This window comes from Nothoprocta perdicaria, unplaced genomic scaffold (assembly GCF_003342845.1).
Source record: "Nothoprocta perdicaria isolate Ctin4 unplaced genomic scaffold, notPer1 scaffold_357, whole genome shotgun sequence".
NCBI classification, from domain to species: Eukaryota; Metazoa; Chordata; class Aves; order Tinamiformes; family Tinamidae; genus Nothoprocta; species Nothoprocta perdicaria.
The window spans coordinates 38,602-56,152 of NW_020455596.1; the positions used below are offsets into that span (position 1 = coordinate 38,602).

Genomic DNA, 17,551 nt, shown 5'->3' on the forward strand with positions numbered 1-17,551 from the left:
GGGCGGGGACAGCGCGCGCGGGACGCGAAGGCGGCGGCGGCGGCGGCGGGAAGGAAGATGCTGGAGGCGGCGGCGGCCGAGCCCGACCTCGAGCTGGACGCCGAGGACCTCGTGCACTTCTCGGTGGGCGACCTGCCGAGCCGCGGCTACGGCGTCATGGGCGAGATCCGGCGGCAGGGCAAGCTGTGCGACGTGACCCTCAAGGTGCGGCCCGACATGGCGGCCCGGGCCCCCCGTGCCCAACAGGCCGGGCGGCGAGGGGGCGGCGGCGGGCGGCGGCCCGGCCCCGTTTGGGGAGGGGACAGCGGGGGGGGGGAGCTGGGGCTGAGCCCCCCCGGGCACTTGTGGGGCGGTCTGGGGGTCCCTGCGACCGCTTTTGGGGGGGCTGAGCCCCCCCCACCGGCTCCATGCATGTGGGGCAAAATGGGGGGCTCTGAGGGAGCCTCCGACCGCTTTGGGGTGCGATTGGGGTGGGGAAGGGGGAGCTGAGCCCGCCTGCTGACCCCATTCGTGGGGGGCAAAAAATCCGAGCTCTGAGGGTGTCTGTGAGCCCCCTTTTTTGGGGCAGCTGAGGGTCCCCCAACACCGTTTGGGGCGCAGGAAGGGCACAGCTGGGGTGCCCCCCAAACCCTGTTTGCTGCCATTGAAAAGGGGCCGACCCCCCCTTCCCTCAGCGCCTTTGGGGGGCGGAGGGGGAGCAGGGCCCCCCCGCCAGCTCTTTCGGGGACCCCTCTGTGTCCCGCAATGGGGCCGTCGGTGCCCGCAGCTCCCGGCGCCGATGGGAGCCGGGAATGTCTCCAGGAGCGTCGAGTCACCGCAGGATTCCCGGGATTCAGTCGGCGCGTGGAGGAGCTTCCCAGCCTGCGCTTCCCAGAACCCTGCGCTTCCCGCCGCTCCGGTCTCTGCCTGTGGATCCAATCGTCCTGGAGCAGGACGTCGCTTCCCAAGCCCGCGTGTTTATCAGGAAGAGCTCGGCCGCTTGCTTTTCCATATTATCCAGCCTTTTGCCTCCCAAGACGCCTATCCGTGGCGGCGGCAAGCGGGGAATTTCTTGGCAGGAGCAGTTGGTTCTGGACAGCCCTGGATTTCATAATCCCTATCCAAGAGGACTTGGCGTTTCCAAGTGGGATTGGCAAATCCCGCAGCCGGCCGAGTGTCCCGTGTCTGCTTCACCCGATGACCGAGTGTCCCGAGGCAGGAGGCTCCATCGGATGACGATGACAGGAACAAGACGATTCCAGCCTGGCTTTACCCTGACTCTTATTCCACCAAACTGCCCCTGAATTCCATTCCTGTCCACCCACGGTACCAAAGTGCTCTTTTTTAGCCTTATTCGTGTCATTTTACTTTGTGTTTCTTCTACCACAGAGTGGGAAAACTTTCCAAATCGTGAGGCCTGAAGGGATCCAGGTGTCATAATGTGTCCCCTACCACACTGGCAGCTCTGGGGCTGAAGACCCCACGTTGTCCCCACGGTTTTTCCCTTTTTGTTTGATATCAAGAGTCACGGGAGCCAAATCTCACCTGGAGAGCCCGTTGTCAGACCTGTCACCGCTACAAAACTTAAACAGCTCTTAAAAAAAATGTCACTTTTCTTGAAATTGTGGCTTTCTTGCTCTGCTGCTTGGCTATTTTTTCACTATAATGTCAAAATTTCCTACTCAGCTGCCACTGCTGCCTCCTGACGTCCGATTTCTCAGCGCTGGCCTCCGTGTCCCGGAGCAATTGAATTAACGCTGCCTGTTGAAGCCCATCCAAGATTTTCTTCCCGGCCGTTTGGAACGAGGTGTCTCCTCGACTTCACCTCGTGTGCTCTGAGAGGGACTTATTATTAACCGAGCTCCGGTGGCGGGGCTGACATAAACCCCACGTTTTCCTTGACCTCCATGCATTTGCTGCGTGAGGAGGCTGTAAATCCAGCCAAACGTCTCCCTGCACAAGGAGCCTACGGAGGGAAGAGCATCGGGATGTACTCAAAGGCCTGGAAACCCTGAAGTGGATCCTGACCATTCCAGCAAGGTCATTGCTGTAGTTTTACCCCCGAGTGTTTTCGCCCTGGCTCCTGCGTGAAGGAAAACCCGCTGGAGCTGGGAATTTTGTGAGCGGGAGCCGACGGTTCCTCGGAGCGCCCGCGGGTTGTTCCGTGGCCTCTTCTCCGCTATCAGCGCCGGGGTCAATGGCTGTAAATGATTCCGCCAGCCCGGAGCCGTGTTTGCTCTTCAAACAGACCTCCAGTTGTTGGCAAGCGTCGGCACTCCTGGCTTGTTTGTTGGGATTATTTGCTTTAATTATTGCCCTCGTGGAGCGTCGATTCAGCCGGCGCGGCGGGGGCCACGGGGCAGGATGGGGTCTCCTTTCGGAGGATGAATTTCCTGCGTTTTGAGTCGCGTGGATGGATGTGTCCGGTGGTTTGAAGCTCGGTGACTACCTTAACTTGTTGGCTATAGGCTTTGAAATCCACTCTTGGCTAAAATGCTGGTTTTGGGGTAAGATAAGTGAGGTTTGATTTCTCTCCGTTGTTTCCCTCGGTCTGTTTTCCCCCAGGAGCTGGATCTGAAGCACTAGGAGGTCTCAGGGCGCTTCTGCCCACGCTCGGTTTAGGGGAGCTTTGCAAGGACGTCCCGCAATTGGAATCGGTTCCTGTCTGAACCTAAACCTTCCATTCGGTCCTCTGCACTGCCAGCGCCGTGCTGGTAAAAGGCAATTAGCTCTTTGCTTAGCTAATTGGATCAGCAATGCTCTGCCTGAAAGTCTTGGGCCTTCATTGCGCCTTTCCCGCGTGTGCCAGCAGCGCCATAGAAACTCCCCCTATTTTCCAGCGAGCGTTGACTATTTCCTCATGTTCTCGAGGTGTTTTGGAGCCCTCAAATGACAAATGCTGCAGAAGCAGAGAAACATTTTCAGTTCATTGAAGGCAGGAGGTGTCCAGGGAGCTGATTCCCTGCTTTGGACCTTTGCCTGCTGCTTAATGGCATCGAAGTCGCCGCTCGGTGCTTGTGTTTTCCTTTCCAAAACGGTGTTTTCTGCACGCTGAGGGGAAGGAGATTTGGGCAGATTCTGTTTTCTGGAGTTCGCTGCTGTGTGTTAAACCCGGCCACAAACACTCCCTAGGGACCCATTAAGCTGGCAGCCTGGGAAGCAGCACGAAGCAGGGATATTCCAAGCCATTTTTCCATTGATAAAATCCATCAGAGCAGACGTTTTTACGGCTCCGGCTCGCGCCAACCCGAGGCAAAGCAGACCCAGGTGCCAAGCTGGCACCCACGGCGGATCTCCAATAAATCTCTGCCCAAAAAGAGGAGGTTTGTGCTGCTGTCAGCCCGCCTGGCACTCGGTTAACGCTGCTGCATAGCTCAGATGCCACCTACCCATGAGCAACCCTGTGACTAACGAGGAAAATCCCTAAAAATTGATTCAGCCCTGGAGAGATGAAGCGTTTCCCAGCGTGGAGAGGCGCCGGGCTGGACGGGTACGTGATGCTCCCGTTGGCTTTTCTCCCTCCAAAGGCTCCGTTCGGAGCGTGTTCTTCCTGAAGTGCCTCTTCCTGAAGGAGAAGTGGGATCCCAGGCAGCTCATGCAGGTTAATTCTGGGGTGTTTCTGAGCTCCTTGAGCAAAACACTCTCTTTTAGGCCAGGGACGAGCTGTCAAAGCAGATCTCTTTGCACATGAGACCTTTGGGTTCAGAGTCCTGTTTGAATCGTGTCCTGCAGCCATTCCAAGCTGCTCTGGCTGATAATTGGACTTGCTCTTACAGCTTTGGGTTCCTCTCTGTGCTCTTCACCTCATGCTTAATAACAAGTATTTCTGGTGCTTTAAATAGACGCGAAACCCAGAATGTTTGTCGAAAGCGTGCGTTTCTGTGCGTGGTTTTCACTTGGCTTCCTGGTTTCTGCCTCCAGACTCATTCAAAGTCATTATCAAATTGCTTTTCCTTCGCTTTCCTTAGCAGCAAACCAAGCTCCACGTGACGCCCTGCGCCTTGTGTCCCCTCCGTCCCTTTGAGATGATCGAGGGGACCTTGTGAGATCTGGTGGCTGAGCAGAGGAGAGGAACCAAAGCCTGAGGTGCTCTTTGGTGCCAGGGCTATCCCAGGAGGAGGAGGACGTGCTTGCGGAATGTGCTGCTGCTTGGAAGTAGGGAGAACAGTGGGAGAGCCAACCATCCCCTCTGGATGCTCCTTCAGGAGCTCTCCTGGACCCCAGAGACTTCTCGGCTCTGCAGCACGATGTCACAAAAATAACGGCTGTCTCTCCCACACCTACACCGTTCATTCGGTGGAGAAAGGCGCATTGTGCCCTGGCATTTATTAACATTTTGGGGACGTGGGAGGCTGCTGGAGAAGGAGCTTTTCATGCAGCAGCCCGGGAGGGCCCGCAGGGAGCATTCCGCAGCGCTCAAGGTCAGGAACGCCGCTTCCCAAGGGCTGGTTTATCCTCGTGATCCCGACAAACTCGCGCGCATCCAGAGAGGGTCGTGGCCTCTTCCCGGTGCCTTTGTGGTTTGCTGGGAGCTCCCGGGGGGTTTCTCTTCCTGACCATCGTATAAACAGTATCCTAGGAGTATCATATAATCCCAGATAAGGCTAGGGATGTGCTGAGGGCTGGGATGATTAACAGGAGGGGATAAATAAGCAGTCTTTGCTCTGAGAGCTCTTCTGAGCGCAGCTCAAAGGGTCGGTTCCAGGCGTCGCTCGGCTCCAAGGCCCAAACAACAGGTTCTCCCTGCGACTCCACTCGGCTCAGAAAGGGCAAAAGGAGGATTTTAGTCAAGCAGCAAAGCTTTTTTTTCCTGCTTTTTCTTATGCAAAGCTTTTTTTTCCTGCTTTTTCTTATGCAAAGCTTTTTTTTCCTGCTTTTTCTTATGCTCTGCTGCTGCTTCTGCGATTCAGGGGTTAGCCTGTGGCTAACCTGTTCCCTCAGAGGGGAAAGTTGCTGCCCCTTTGAGGCGCCGGGCAGTTCCAACGCCGGCATGACGCAGCTCTCCTTAACCTGGAATCCATGGGAATGACCGCCGGATGGATCCCATGCAGCTGGGAGGCGGGTGTTGAATTCCCCCCTCGCTCCCTCATGGATGTTTTCTCCCTCCCTTTCGGAAGGCCAGGCGCACAGGGCCTGGCTGGCTGCTTCCCCAGGGGATAGGAAGGGCTGGGGAAGCTCCGAGGAGCACGCGGAGCAGGTCGGGCGTTCCCGAGCCTCCGGAATGCGGCCGAGCGGAGCAGCCTGTGAGTAATCCCGGCCATCCACCTCGCAGCCCGAGCCAACAGGAGGGCCCAAAACGGGAGCTCCAGCGCTGCAGCCTCCTGGAAGCTGCCGAAGCACCGACGCGCCGGGGCTTGCGTCGAGGCCCTTTGCTCCCGTGTGAGATTCCATCCTGCAATTCCCATGTTTCCCTGGGGAACAGCGTTCCGGGCGCCGCGTTACGTGAGGATGCGGAGAGCAGCAAAGCCCCGGGAAAGGAGCACGTGGCCCTAAACTCAGATATGGAAAAAGTGGATACGAAGGTTGTTAGTTGGCAAAACCCCTTATAATTCCGGAGATAAATTATAGCAAAGGGCCTGCAGGAGGGAGAACAAGCGTGAGAGCCACGGAGCCTCTTCCAGGCCCTGGAAGCTCGGGAAGGTTGCTTGGGATGCGACCGCGGAGCAGCCACCATGGAGCCCCGTTTGGTTTGGAGGAGGTGACTGCTGAGCCCAGCTCGTGTTGAGGAGCAGAAGCTGCAGGTGCAGAGCACACCCATCTAGCCAGGATAGGCTTGAGCGTTAAGCTGGGCTTTAGCGTTAAGCTGGGAGAAGAGCTAGGGAAAAGGAAAGGACAGGCGCTGAGCCCGGCTCCCAGCGGCGCCTCTGCGGCGGTTGTCGGTGCTGAGGATGTCTTGGGGTGACAGGGAAGACAGTCGGACAACAAGGCGGATGCGGGGCTGTAGGTGAGTGTTTCCTGTGCAGGACAAGCGGATCCCAGCTGGAAACTTGTGTGCACGGGGGAATAGTGAGTTTTGTGCCGGCTCCCACCCCGGCAATCCCGGCTTTTCTTGGCTGGTGCTCTGGGCCACTCATCCACGATGCCCTTTCATCTTTGCCCAGGGGAACTCTAAAAATTGGGAAAGACTGGATTCAAAAGCTGGAATTTAATTCTAAACACCCAGGCTGCTGTCGTGCTGGCGAGTGGGAATGATCCGGCTGTCAGCCCCTGGTTTCTGTCGGGCCGTGCCGGCGACGGTGCTCAGCTGCCCTCCCGTTGTCACCTCGCAGGTGGGGGACCACAAGTTCAGCGCTCACCGCATCGTGCTGGCCGCCTCCATCCCCTACTTCCACGCCATGTTCACCAACGACATGATGGAGTGCAAGCAGGACGAGATCGTCATGCAGGGCATGGATCCCAGGTAACTTCCGAGCCTTCCCGGGAAGAAGCGCGGGCGCATCGGGAGCTCCTGGCAGCCTCAATACCTGCAGGCTCCAAACCTACCCTGTTAGCAGGAACCCTCCCGGAGAGGACTTTTCTGCTGGCGGCGTGTCCTGCGGATTGGCTCGATGGATTTTCTGCCCTTTTCCCTCCTCTTTTAGTGCCCTGGAGGCTCTGATCAACTTTGCCTACAACGGTCACCTGGCGATAGACCAGCAGAACGTGCAGTCGCTGCTGATGGGCGCCAGCTTCCTTCAGCTGCAGAACATCAAGGACGCCTGCTGCACCTTCCTGCGCGAGAGGTAAGGGCTCGTGCTGGCCACCATCTCCTGAGACTCCTTCAACCTGCAGAACAGGCCGTCCACTCCGTGAGACGGAGATATTTAGGAAAAGTGTTTTGAAGCTGGGACTCTGCAGAAGGCCCTGGGTGTCCCTGCTGGAGCAGGGGATGGGACTGGGTGATCTCCAGAGGTCCCTTCCAACCTCAACCCTTCTGCAACGAGGGCGTTTCAGTGTCTCTAGCACCTCTAGAAACTCTTCCTCTGGGACAAAACTACTGCAGTGGCTTCACAGCTTCCCAGGTGCCTGGTTCCCCCTTGGAGCCGGCTCTGCTGCCAGTGCCCTAACGAACCTGGAGCAGGTGCCACCACGGGGCAGTGCCCGGGGTGCTCACAAGGAAGCTGTGGCCAAGCTTTAGAACAAGCCCAGGTTCTTCATTCACATTTGGCTGCAGGACGCTTCCAGCAGCAGATCTGGAGGCGGAGAAGCTGGATTATTCCTTGGAAACGTTCCACACGTATCGTTAGCTGGTGCCAGGGAAGCTCGTGTGGCTGTTTCCCCTCCCCGCCAACGCACGCACCGTGTTTCTTTGCAGCTGCTCAGTGTAATGCTGTGATATTAAACAGATCTACTAAATAGCTAAAACATCCTGGCTGCTTCTGCTGTTTTCTTAAAACTCCCAATGAAGTTGTCCTAAAACCGTGGATCGGGGGAGCAAAAATGTGTTTCTTCCAGGTTTGAGGCATTTCAGTGTATAGATCTGTGTGCATCCTTCTTTGATTTAATATTAAGCTATGCAATTATCCAGTGTACTCATTATTCTTGCAAAATCCTGTTTTTTTTCCCCTAAGGGGAATCAGTACCTTGGGGGTACTGATTATAATGACAAGCTGGAGAGAGATGAGTCCCCACCAGCTTTGGGCAGCTGTATCTAGATTAAATGAGGTGGTTTGATATCTCAGGCCTCAAACCTCCCAGGAGCAGCTGATTGTCCTGCGTTAAGTAATGACTGAGATGCACAGCTCTCATTTTGATTAATAACAAAGCAATTTGTGGGCTCGGACTACCCTAAGAGCTGGAGCGTGTGCGCTGAGCTCCCATTATGAAATGGAAACCACTGGGAATCCAAAATGTTTCCCCAAATTGGTGCCCTTTCATCTAAGACCTGTTGATGGGTGTCTCAGAAGAGCCGAGTTGTGTGGGCCCAGCAGCTGCTCGTGGTGAACGTCGTCATCTCCTGCTTCCTTGTGCCTTGATGCAGGGGCTGCTTGGGTGGAGGGAGCCTGGGGGCTGCAGGGGCCCCTCTCGTGGCCTCACCTCTAAGTGCCAGGGCAGTTTGGGTGGTGATGAAGGCTCCCTAATTTCGGGGAACGGCTCTGTGAAGCTGGGGTACGGGTGCTGCTCTGGAGGACTCAAAGAAACAGGGTGAAAAACAGTGAGGAGTTGTTGGTGTTTGTGCCACGGGCTCAAATCCAGCTTTGTCCGGGATGGAAAAACAAGGAGGTGCCAGATGTGGAGCCCTGGCACGAGAGACGTGACAGGGATGGAGACGCTGCCGTGCAGGGGCTCACGTTCCCGCGGCTGGAACGGGCCTCCAAAGAGCAGAGCCAGCGGGATCTCCCAGGGGAATTTCACAGAATCTTAGAATGGTTGAGGGTGGCAGGGACCCCTGGAGCTCCCCCAGCGCAGCCCCTGCTCCACAGGGACACCCAGAGCACGGGGCACCCGGTGGCACCCGGGCGGCTTGGGGAGATGCCCAGAGCAGGAGCCTCCGCAGCCTCCCTGGGCAGCCTGGGCCAGGGCTCGGGCACCTCCCAGTGCAGCAGCTCTTCCTCCCGTGGAGATGGGACCTGCTGGGTGTCACCTTGTCCCCACTGCCCCTTGGCCTGCCCCTGGCCACCACCGAGAAGAGTTTGGCCTCCTGTTCCTACATTCCCCCTCAGGTGCTTGGACACATTGATCAGATCCCCTCTCAACCTTCTCTTCTCCAAGCTAAACAGGCCTATAAGTCTCTCCTTGTATGATAGGTGCTCCATTCCCTTAATCATCTTTGTTGCCCTCTGCTGGACCTTCTCTAGAAGCTCCACAAGTTGCCACTCCGCTTCCCATGCACCTCATTCCTCAAGATGCATGCCTGGCCCTGCCTCCAGTTCTCCCCTCCTAATGAACTGCTGTGGTTTTTGTGCTCTCCTCTCCCTCTTCGTGCAGGCTTCACCCCAAGAACTGCCTAGGGGTGCGCCAGTTTGCCGAAACCATGATGTGCGCCGTGCTCTACGACGCTGCCACCAGCTTCATCCACCAGCACTTCGTGGAGGTGTCCATGTCCGAGGAGTACCTGGCGCTGCCCTTCGAGGACGTCCTGGAGCTCGTGGCTAGGGACGAGCTCAACGTGAAGTCTGAGGAGCAGGTACCTGGGGGGGATTGGGTCAGAGAGACCTTTTGGCTGTGTGGGGATGGAGTGGGGAACAATCCTGCTCCTGGGCTCAACGTCGTGGCGTTTTCCCAGCAAATGCTCCCCTAAATTTGCCAACAAGGGGGCTCGTTTAGGGTTAGTCCTGGAATAACCACAGAATGCCATGGAATAAGCATGAATAAAGCACCTAGGGAAGCTGGCAATATGGAAGTAAGTTTGGGGTTGGTTTTGGTTGGTTGTTGGTTTTCAGAAGGTCACAACTGTCCTTTTGTGCAAAGGAAGGGTGACGTGGGAGGCTCTGGTGCTCTCCACAGTAAATGAAAGGCTTCATCACTTGGTTCCCACTTATGGTCCTGCTGAGCTTTGCCCCAGCACCCCCGATTGCAATGAAAGACCCCCCAGAACGGGGTGCACACACGTGGTGTCCAGCGGTCGGGTCCGGAGTGGGGCTGTCCCATGTGGTGGCAGCCACATACATGGTGCCCAGCACTCAGAGCTGCCATTTCCATGAGCTCCTGGAGTCGAGGCTGGGAAAGCTGGTGGCATCAACTGTCCCTGCTGGTCAGCGCTGCTGCTGGGGACCTTATGGTCACTCCTCGGTGCTTAGGAGCCACCAGCAACGATGGGGCCAGGGCGATGGAGCCAGGCATTGACTTGGGTGCCCTCATCTGGACATGAATGCAGTGGAACAGGAGGAGAAACAAGCCCGGGCACTGATGGTGCCAGGTGGGAGAACCAGAGAGCCCAGAGGAACCCAGGCACCGATCGCCCTTCATAATCTCTTAATTTGCCCTCGCATGGAGGGAAAGGAAACGGCTGCAGCTTTCCTGGCCTCCCTCCTGCAGGTGTTTGAAGCTGCTCTGGCCTGGATCCGCTACGACCGAGACCAGAGGGAGTCCTTCTTGCCCGAGCTCCTGTCCAAAATCCGCCTGCCCCTCTGTCGCCCGCAGTTCCTCACGGACCGCGTGCAGCAGGACGACCTCGTGCGCTGCTGCCACAAGTGCAGGTGAGGCCTTGAGGAGCGGCCGGCGCCTCTGGGCACTGCCCACGGGAATGGGGCTTGGCGAGCCCGGATTCTCTCCGTGGACATCACATCTCGCAGCAGCAGCCTGTTGATAACCTAATGACAGGGCTAGGCTGCCTTCGAGTAGAACCACCCGTTTCTGGAGTGGGTCAGAAATCCGCTCTTTCACTAGAATCAGCCCTTTTGGGGAGGGAAAAGCCCGTCGCCTAAACCAACATCTGCTTCAAGATGGTCCAGACTTTGTCCTAGCAAAGAGCAGGCTCAACCGAGCTCTCTCCAGATGTGTCTTTGCCTTTGGTTTCAGGGACCTTGTGGACGAGGCGAAGGATTATCACCTGATGCCGGAGCGGCGGCCGCACCTGCCGGCGTTCAAGACGCGCCCGCGCTGCTGCACGTCCATCGCGGGGCTCATCTACGCCGTCGGAGGCCTCAACTCGGCAGGTACCTTGCACCTCTGCTGCCCGCAGCGTGGGGCAGTGGCACACTGAAGCCATGGCATCGTCCTCTTCTGCCCCCATGGAAAGTTTGGGGTAGTTTCCCCTCTCTGTGCAGCCCTTTCTGTCTTCTGAAGGGACACTAAAGTGCTCAAGGTGGCCACAGATGGTCACTTCTCAAACCTCCTGTTCCTTCTGAGGTTGTAACCAGCCCTGCTCCCACCCTACAGGGCCTTTAGGGCCTTGCTGCTCAGGGAATGGGCCAGTCTCCAAGCACTCTATCATCATTTTGTGTCGCAGAGGGCAGTTCTAATTAACTTTTTGATGCACCATGAGCAGGTTCTCCTTGTAGGTGAGTAGAGCTGTGGCTGGGAACTGCCTCTGATCCAACTGTTGTTGATCCAACTTCCCCAAAACCAGCAGCTAAGGTCTGAATCAGATCAGCATCCGTCTCCCTGCCATCCATCTGCCCCGGGTGCTTTTGCTAACAGGGTTCCCACCTAATGCTACCGAATCGGTCTCCCCGTTTTTAACGTGAGTAGCAAATTTCTACGCAGGCGACTCGCTGAACGTGGTGGAAGTGTTCGACCCCGTGGCCAACCGCTGGGAGAAGTGCCAGCCCATGACGACGGCGCGGAGCCGCGTCGGCGTCGCCGTGCTCAACGGGCTCCTCTACGCCATCGGCGGCTACGACGGGCAGCTGCGCCTCAGCACCGTGGAGGTCTACAACCCCGACACGGACACGTGGTCCAAGGTGGAGAGCATGAACAGCAAGCGGAGGTGCGCGGGGCTCGCTCGCTGGGACGGGTCCTTGGTGGGCAGCTGAGTGGGGACAGGGGGTGATGGAGAGGGCTTGGGTGGTGCTGGAGGCCACGAGAGAGCTTCCCTGGAGAGGGAAGGAGCAAAAAGGCCAGCAGTCCTGGGATGGATGCTGGGAAGAGGGAATTACATGGAAGGAAGGGTGGAACAAGCTGGTCAGGGAGGCTTCTTCTCTGGAGATCTCCCAAACCCACCTGGATGCGACCAGGTGCCCAGTGCTCTGGTTGTCCCTGCTGGAGCAGGGGGTGGGACTGGGCGATCTCCAGAGGTCCCTTCCACCCTCAACCCATCTGGGATTCTGTGAGGTGCCTGCTCCAAACCCAGGCACTGCCCTCAAGGAAGAGGGGAGGCTGCAGAGCTTCCCCAGGCGTCAGCTTAGGAGGAAAGACATCGAGATCTTGGTACTTTTAAAGAAAAGAAAGAAAGAAACAGCTCAGAAGTGACAGAGCGTGGGCTGCAAATTGCAGAGATCACTTATTTCTGGTGGCACCTGGGAGCGAAATCAAACGAGCGAGGGAATTTTCCCTGTGCTGAAGAGACCTGCCAAGGTTTGTGCTGGAGTTTCGTGGGAAGTGGACGGAGCCCCGTGCCCTTATGTTGCGATGCTAGAGGGTAGATCCAGGCAGGAATGCCGTGGGGAGCTCCCCTGTGTAGCCAGGGGCTGAAATAACCCCCTCCTTCCCTTTCCATGTGGTGCTGGCAGCGTTTTTCCTCACCAGAAAGCAGACACACTCCCAGGAGGGGAGCAGAGAAGAGTGACTTTACAGCCTGCAGAGAGAAGTCCCCAGCAGAGCAGGGGGCAGTGCTGGAAGAACAGAACCTCAGGACCTCCTTGGCGGCTGCCGTTGCCCCGAGCTGTGTTGAAAACCCCACCGTGAAGCCGTGTGGTGGCTCTGTCCTGCCCACCACAACGCGGCAACCGCTGCCGCCTCTCAGCTAAACACATTCCTGCTTGCCAGGGTTCTTGCTGTGGTTTTCCTTGCCCTCCCGCCCAGCTGTTAAGTTGCTCGTGTTTCTGCAAGCCTTGCGGCGCTTCTTCACCATAACCATTTGTCTGGGTGGGTTTTTTTTCTGTTATTGCTGCTGTTTTGTGGTTTCAGACGTTGGTGGGTTGGGAAGAAGGAGCTGTGAGCAGCTACGTAGGTTCCTAGTGACAGTGTCTCCCAGTGCTGCCATCACACGCCCTTGCAGGACAGTGTCACCCACATGATTCCTGGTCATTTTGATCCTTGACCAAAGCTCCTGGCTCGGAGGCAGAGCCTGGATAACATCCTGGGACTGTTTCCAGGTGGAATTCCAGCCTCTTGTTTTGAGGTAGCCCATCTGAGCACCTTTGGGGCCAAATATGTCATTTAGAGAGCACAACAGGAGGGTCAGAAACCTCAGGGTAACGTTCAGCAGCGACTGTGGTGTCTGCAGGAGTTTTCCAGTCCCCTTCCAGCAGCAGCAACAGGGATGAAGCCCTTCCTAGGAAGCCAGAGAGATGCTGGAATTTCTACCTGGCTGCCTGTTCCTGCCTGTGCTTTTGGTTCGGGCTTTCGATGGGGACAAATGGGCTGCTTGGAGAGCAGCTCCATGGAGAGGGACCTGGAGTCCTGGTGGACACCAAGGTGACCATGAGACAGCAGGACCCTGGTGGCCAAGGAGGCCAACGAGCTCCTGGCTGCATCAGGAGGACGTTGGCAGCAGGGCAGGGAGGGGATCCTGATCCTGCCCCTCTGTTCAGCCCTGGGGAGGCCAAACCTGGAGCATTGGGGGCAGCTCTGGACCCTTCTAGAGAGGGTCCGGTGGAAGGCAACCAAAATGACGAAGGAACTGGAACATCTCTCGTACGAGGAGCAACTGAGTGAGTTGGGCCTGTTCAGCCTGGAGAAGACAAGGTTGAGAGGGAATCTGACCAATGTGTATAAATATCTGAAGGGGGAATGTAGGGAGGAAGGGGCCGAGCTCTTCTCGGTGGTGGCCAGGGGCAGGCCAAGGGGCAGTGGGGACAAGGTGACACCCAGCAGGTCCCATCTCCACGGGAGGAAGAGCTGCTGCACTGGGAGGTGCCCGAGCCCTGGCCCAGGCTGCCCAGGGAGGCTGCGGAGGCTCCTGCTCTGGGCATCTCCCCAAGCCGCCCGGGTGCCACCGGGTGCCCCGTGCTCTGGGTGTCCCTGTGGAGCAGGGGCTGCGCTGGGGGAGCTCCAGGGGTCCCTTCCACCCTCAGCCCTTCTGGGATTTTGCACCTCGAGCAGGGCACTTTGTACCTAACCCTCCCCACCGGGGACTTGGTTGTCCCCAACTAGCGCGGCCCTCTCTGCAGCCCGTGGGCCGAGGAGGTTGTGGCACTTTGCTGGCTCGTGTCACCACCACCCTAACGGCCTTCGTGCTCCTCCTTTCAGCGCCATGGGCACCGTGGTGCTGGACGGGCAGATCTACGTGTGCGGCGGCTACGACGGGAACTCCTCCCTCAACTCCGTGGAGTCCTATTGCCCGGAGACCAACAGGTAGGAGCTCCCACAGCCAACGTGGGGTCAGGGCACCGAGGGGAGCCCTGGGGCAAAACACCCGGGCAGAAACAGGTGGCAAAGCCGTTGGGTCTTCCTGGGCAACCGTTGGGTCTTCCTAGGGAGCCGTTGGGTCTTCCTAGGGGGCCGTTGGGTCTTCCTGGGCAACCGTTGGGTCTTCCTAGGGAGCCGTTGGGTCTTCCTAGGGGGCCGTTGGGTCTTCCTGGGCAACCGTTGGGTCTTCCTAGGGAGCCGTTGGGTCTTCCTAGGGGGCCGTTGGGTCTTCCTGGGCAACCGTTGGGTCTTCCTAGGCGTGTGGTAGCCCCTTCTAGCAACTTTTCCTTGGCGCGAGCGAGCGGTTTTGCTGCAAGAGGCAGCGAGAATGACTGAGAGAGAGGCCTGGCAAAGGCCATGGATTCGGTGTGATCCCCAGAGCTGCTCCGTGGCGGTGGGAGCCCCTTGCTAATCCCTGCTCTCCCCCGGCAAGGTGGACGGTGGTGACCCCCATGAGCTCCAACCGCAGCGCTGCCGGCGTCACCGTCTTCGAGGGCCGCATCTACGTGTCCGGGGGCCACGACGGCCTGCAGATCTTCAGCAGTGTAAGTGCCCGCAAGGCCCGGCCTCCCCAAACCCCAGGCCCCGACTAACGGGGGCTGGAAGGGGTCCTGCCCCTTCCTTGTGCTCCCAAACTCTGCATTACCTTCAGTGTTTACACTGGGAAGTGTTTACTTCCCGATAAATAGGATCCTCTTCCCAATAAGAGGATCCTCTTCCTAAGTGTTTACACTAAGGAAGAGGACCCTTCTTCTTCCTAAGGATGGAATGAGCTGTCCTGGTACTCGCTGAGAGCTGGACTAAAACTCTCGAGGTTTCCTGGGTGCCAGGTGCCTTCCTCTGCCTGTTTGGAAGCACTTGGAGAGGTTGTTTAGCTCTGAAACGAGATTCAAGACGGGGATCCTGTAGTGCCTGGGCTGCTGTGCTCCAGGCTTCCATCCTCTGCTCATCAACAGAGCAACATGGGTTGGACACCGGGAAGAGGGAATCACATGGAAGGAAGGAGGTGGAACAGGCTGCCCAGGGAGGCTGCGGAGGCTCCTGCTCCCGAACCCACCTGGGTGGCACCAGGTGCCCAGTGCTCTGGGTGCCCCGTGCTGGAGCAGGGGCTGCACTGGATGATCCCTAGGGATCCCTTCCACCCTCAGCCATTCTGGGGGTGCTCCGTGCTCCCACTGGGGCTGCGGGCCGCGGTCCCTGCGGATACACGCGGGGCTGACGCCGCTCATGCGGCTGGGGCAGCGGGACGGGCTGCAGAAGAGCCCGGTACAGCCCGGCAGCCTCCGCAGCCGCTTCCCAGGCAGAGCCGTGGGAGAAGGACGGCCTCAATGCCCCTTCCATAGCTGGGAATGTGGGAGCCTCAACCATTCCTAGGTTCTGCGGGAGCTGCAGGTTATGGCCACAGCCTGATGTCCATCCAGACCGGGAACCTCCCAGTCTCTCCCATCCCGATTCCTTGCTGAGCTGGACGCCCTGCAGACGGATCCCACCTCCTGCTGGGACCTCCTGGTCCCCGGGGAGCAGCTCGGAGGCCTCCGAGGTCCCCCTGTTAACGCCGTGTGCCCTTGTGCCGCAGGTGGAGTACTACAACCAGCCGACGGGCACGTGGCACGCGGTGGGCAGCATGGTGCACAAGCGGTGCCGGCACGGCGCCGCCGCGCTCGGCAGCCGCCTCTTCGCGTGCGGCGGCTACGACGGCTCGGCCTTCCTCAGCGCCACCGAGGGCTACAGCTCCGCGGCCGACCAGTGGTACCTGCTGGTGCCCATGAACAGCCGCCGCAGCCGCGTGTCGCTCGTGGCCAGCGGCGGCCGCCTCTACGCCGTGGGCGGCTACGACGGACAGTCCAACCTGAGCTCCGTGGAGATGTACGACCCCGAGAGCGAGCGCTGGACGTTCATGGCTCCCATGGTGTGCCACGAAGGCGGCGTCGGCGTGGGCTGCGTGCCGCTGCTCTCCGTGTGAGCCGCGCCGGGACGTGGGATTGGCCCTCCTGGGGGTCGAGGGTACCTTCGGAGCCGCGAGCCCGGCTTCGGGAAGCGCCCGCGCCGTCGCCGGGATCCGTTTGCAGGTGCTCACGTGTCCCTCACACACACAGGAACTCCACAGACACGATCCCCGCCCTTGGCGTTTGCCCTGGGGGGGCTCCCGGACGATCAAAGAACCCCCAAATCCAGGGCCAACGCGTGGACAGCGGCCGGACGCAGCTGCCTCCCTCTCCCCCCTTTACCTTGTCCATCTCTCCCTTCTTTTACCACGGCCAGCTGCCCAGCACGGGGGGCACTTTAACCAATCCACCAGTTTATTAACCCAGAAATAGCCCCCGGGGGCTCTGCCCCTCGCACGGGCCTTCCCGGAGCAGCAACGCGTGGAGATGGAGAAACACGATGGGGAAAACTCCTCCGCAAGAGCCGCGCGATGGGGAAACGAGGAAGGGGGCGCAACGGGCGCCTCGGCCGCGCGCCGGTTTCCTCAGACCCCGGGGAAAAGGGGCCGCCCCACGGGCGCGGAGCAACAGCTCTAACGGTTCCCGTTAGGCAAGCGGGCGAGGGGCTGGGGGGAAGCCATCCCTCGCATTAAATTTGGCTGGAAAAGCCAGGTTTTCCCGGCTCCAAGCGGCCGGGGCGGGCGAGGAGCAGCAATGTCACCTGTTTTTACGGCAGCTTTGGAAAGGCGCCGCTGGGCGGCCGGGAATGGCCTCCCGTGGCCACAGAGCCCAAAATCTTGGGGTTTTTCCCCATTTTGTGCCCCAGGGCCTGGTCTTGGCTGCCTGGCCCCACCAGAGCCTGCGTGGCAGCTCCGGGATTTCGGGGGCCTTTGGGCATCGCTCATCCCGTTAAACCCCTCGGCGTCGCTGCTGCACGAGCGGGAATCGTGATCCAGCAGGGCTCTCTCGCCAGCCCCTTTCCTCCCGCTCCGTGCTCCGTGTCCGGAGGCGCAGCCGGATGGGGCTCGGGCGGCAGCACCGGTGGCAACGGGAGCCCCTCAACACTAACCGTCCCCCTCGGCGCCGGCGAGAGGAGCGGGAAGGCGGCCGGACCTTCCCGTGTCTCCACCGGAGCCGATCCCGGGTTGCCCCTGGGGTGTCGGAGATCCCTGCGGCTCCTTCCCTCCCTCCCAATCCCGCACTTCCCATCCATCCTGGTCACCACAGGGCTTTTCCTTTGGGTGTATATGTGGCTGTCTATATGTTCAGGTACTGTGTATATTTTAGGTATATATATATATGTATATGTGCATACGTGGTTCTATAGCGCGTGCGTTGTCGGTGACCCCTCTTTGCCACGCGGCACTGGAGGACACGCCGGAGATTCCCATGCTGCTGGGACGGTGGAGTGGGAAAACCGAGGACGGCAGCGTCAAACTGCGGCCACTTTGGCCAAGAATTGCCAAAAAACACCGGGATGGCATTGCTGTGGAGCAGTGGGAAGCGCCGGAGGGACTTTTCCATGTCCTTGCTCCCAAATGCAACACCACATAAAGTTGGGACACTCTTCCCCGTCTTCCCGTGGAGGGGCGGTCCGGCGGTGGCGCAAGGCGGTGGCGCAAGGCGGCCTTGGGCAAGCGCGCGGGGCTAAAGGGGCGCGCGGGCGGCGCGCGGCACCGCTGGCACCATGGCGGGCTGCTGGGCGCTGCTGCTGG

The 17,551-nt window shown here is 58.9% G+C and overlaps 2 protein-coding genes across 2 annotated transcripts in view; both read left to right on the forward strand.

Annotated features, from left to right (window-relative positions):
* Positions 1-10: 10 nt before the first annotated feature.
* On the forward strand, positions 11-16,094 carry KLHL18 (kelch like family member 18). The gene is made up of 10 exons (XM_026044274.1): positions 11-204; positions 6,249-6,379; positions 6,561-6,701; positions 8,887-9,085; positions 9,937-10,097; positions 10,420-10,556; positions 11,107-11,329; positions 13,753-13,857; positions 14,345-14,456; positions 15,488-16,094. The coding sequence occupies exons 1-10, from the start codon at positions 58-60 to the stop codon at positions 15,872-15,874; spliced, it is 1,743 nt and encodes a 580-aa protein (XP_025900059.1). The 5' UTR covers positions 11-57; the 3' UTR covers positions 15,875-16,094.
* A 1,429-nt stretch (positions 16,095-17,523) lies between these two features.
* CAMP (cathelicidin antimicrobial peptide) overlaps positions 17,524-17,551 on the forward strand; it is a 2,301-nt gene continuing 2,273 nt past the window's right edge. The window contains exon 1 of the mRNA XM_026044257.1: positions 17,524-17,538. Within this exon, the coding sequence (XP_025900042.1) occupies positions 17,524-17,538 (15 nt within the window). The remainder of the gene's footprint in view (positions 17,539-17,551) is intronic.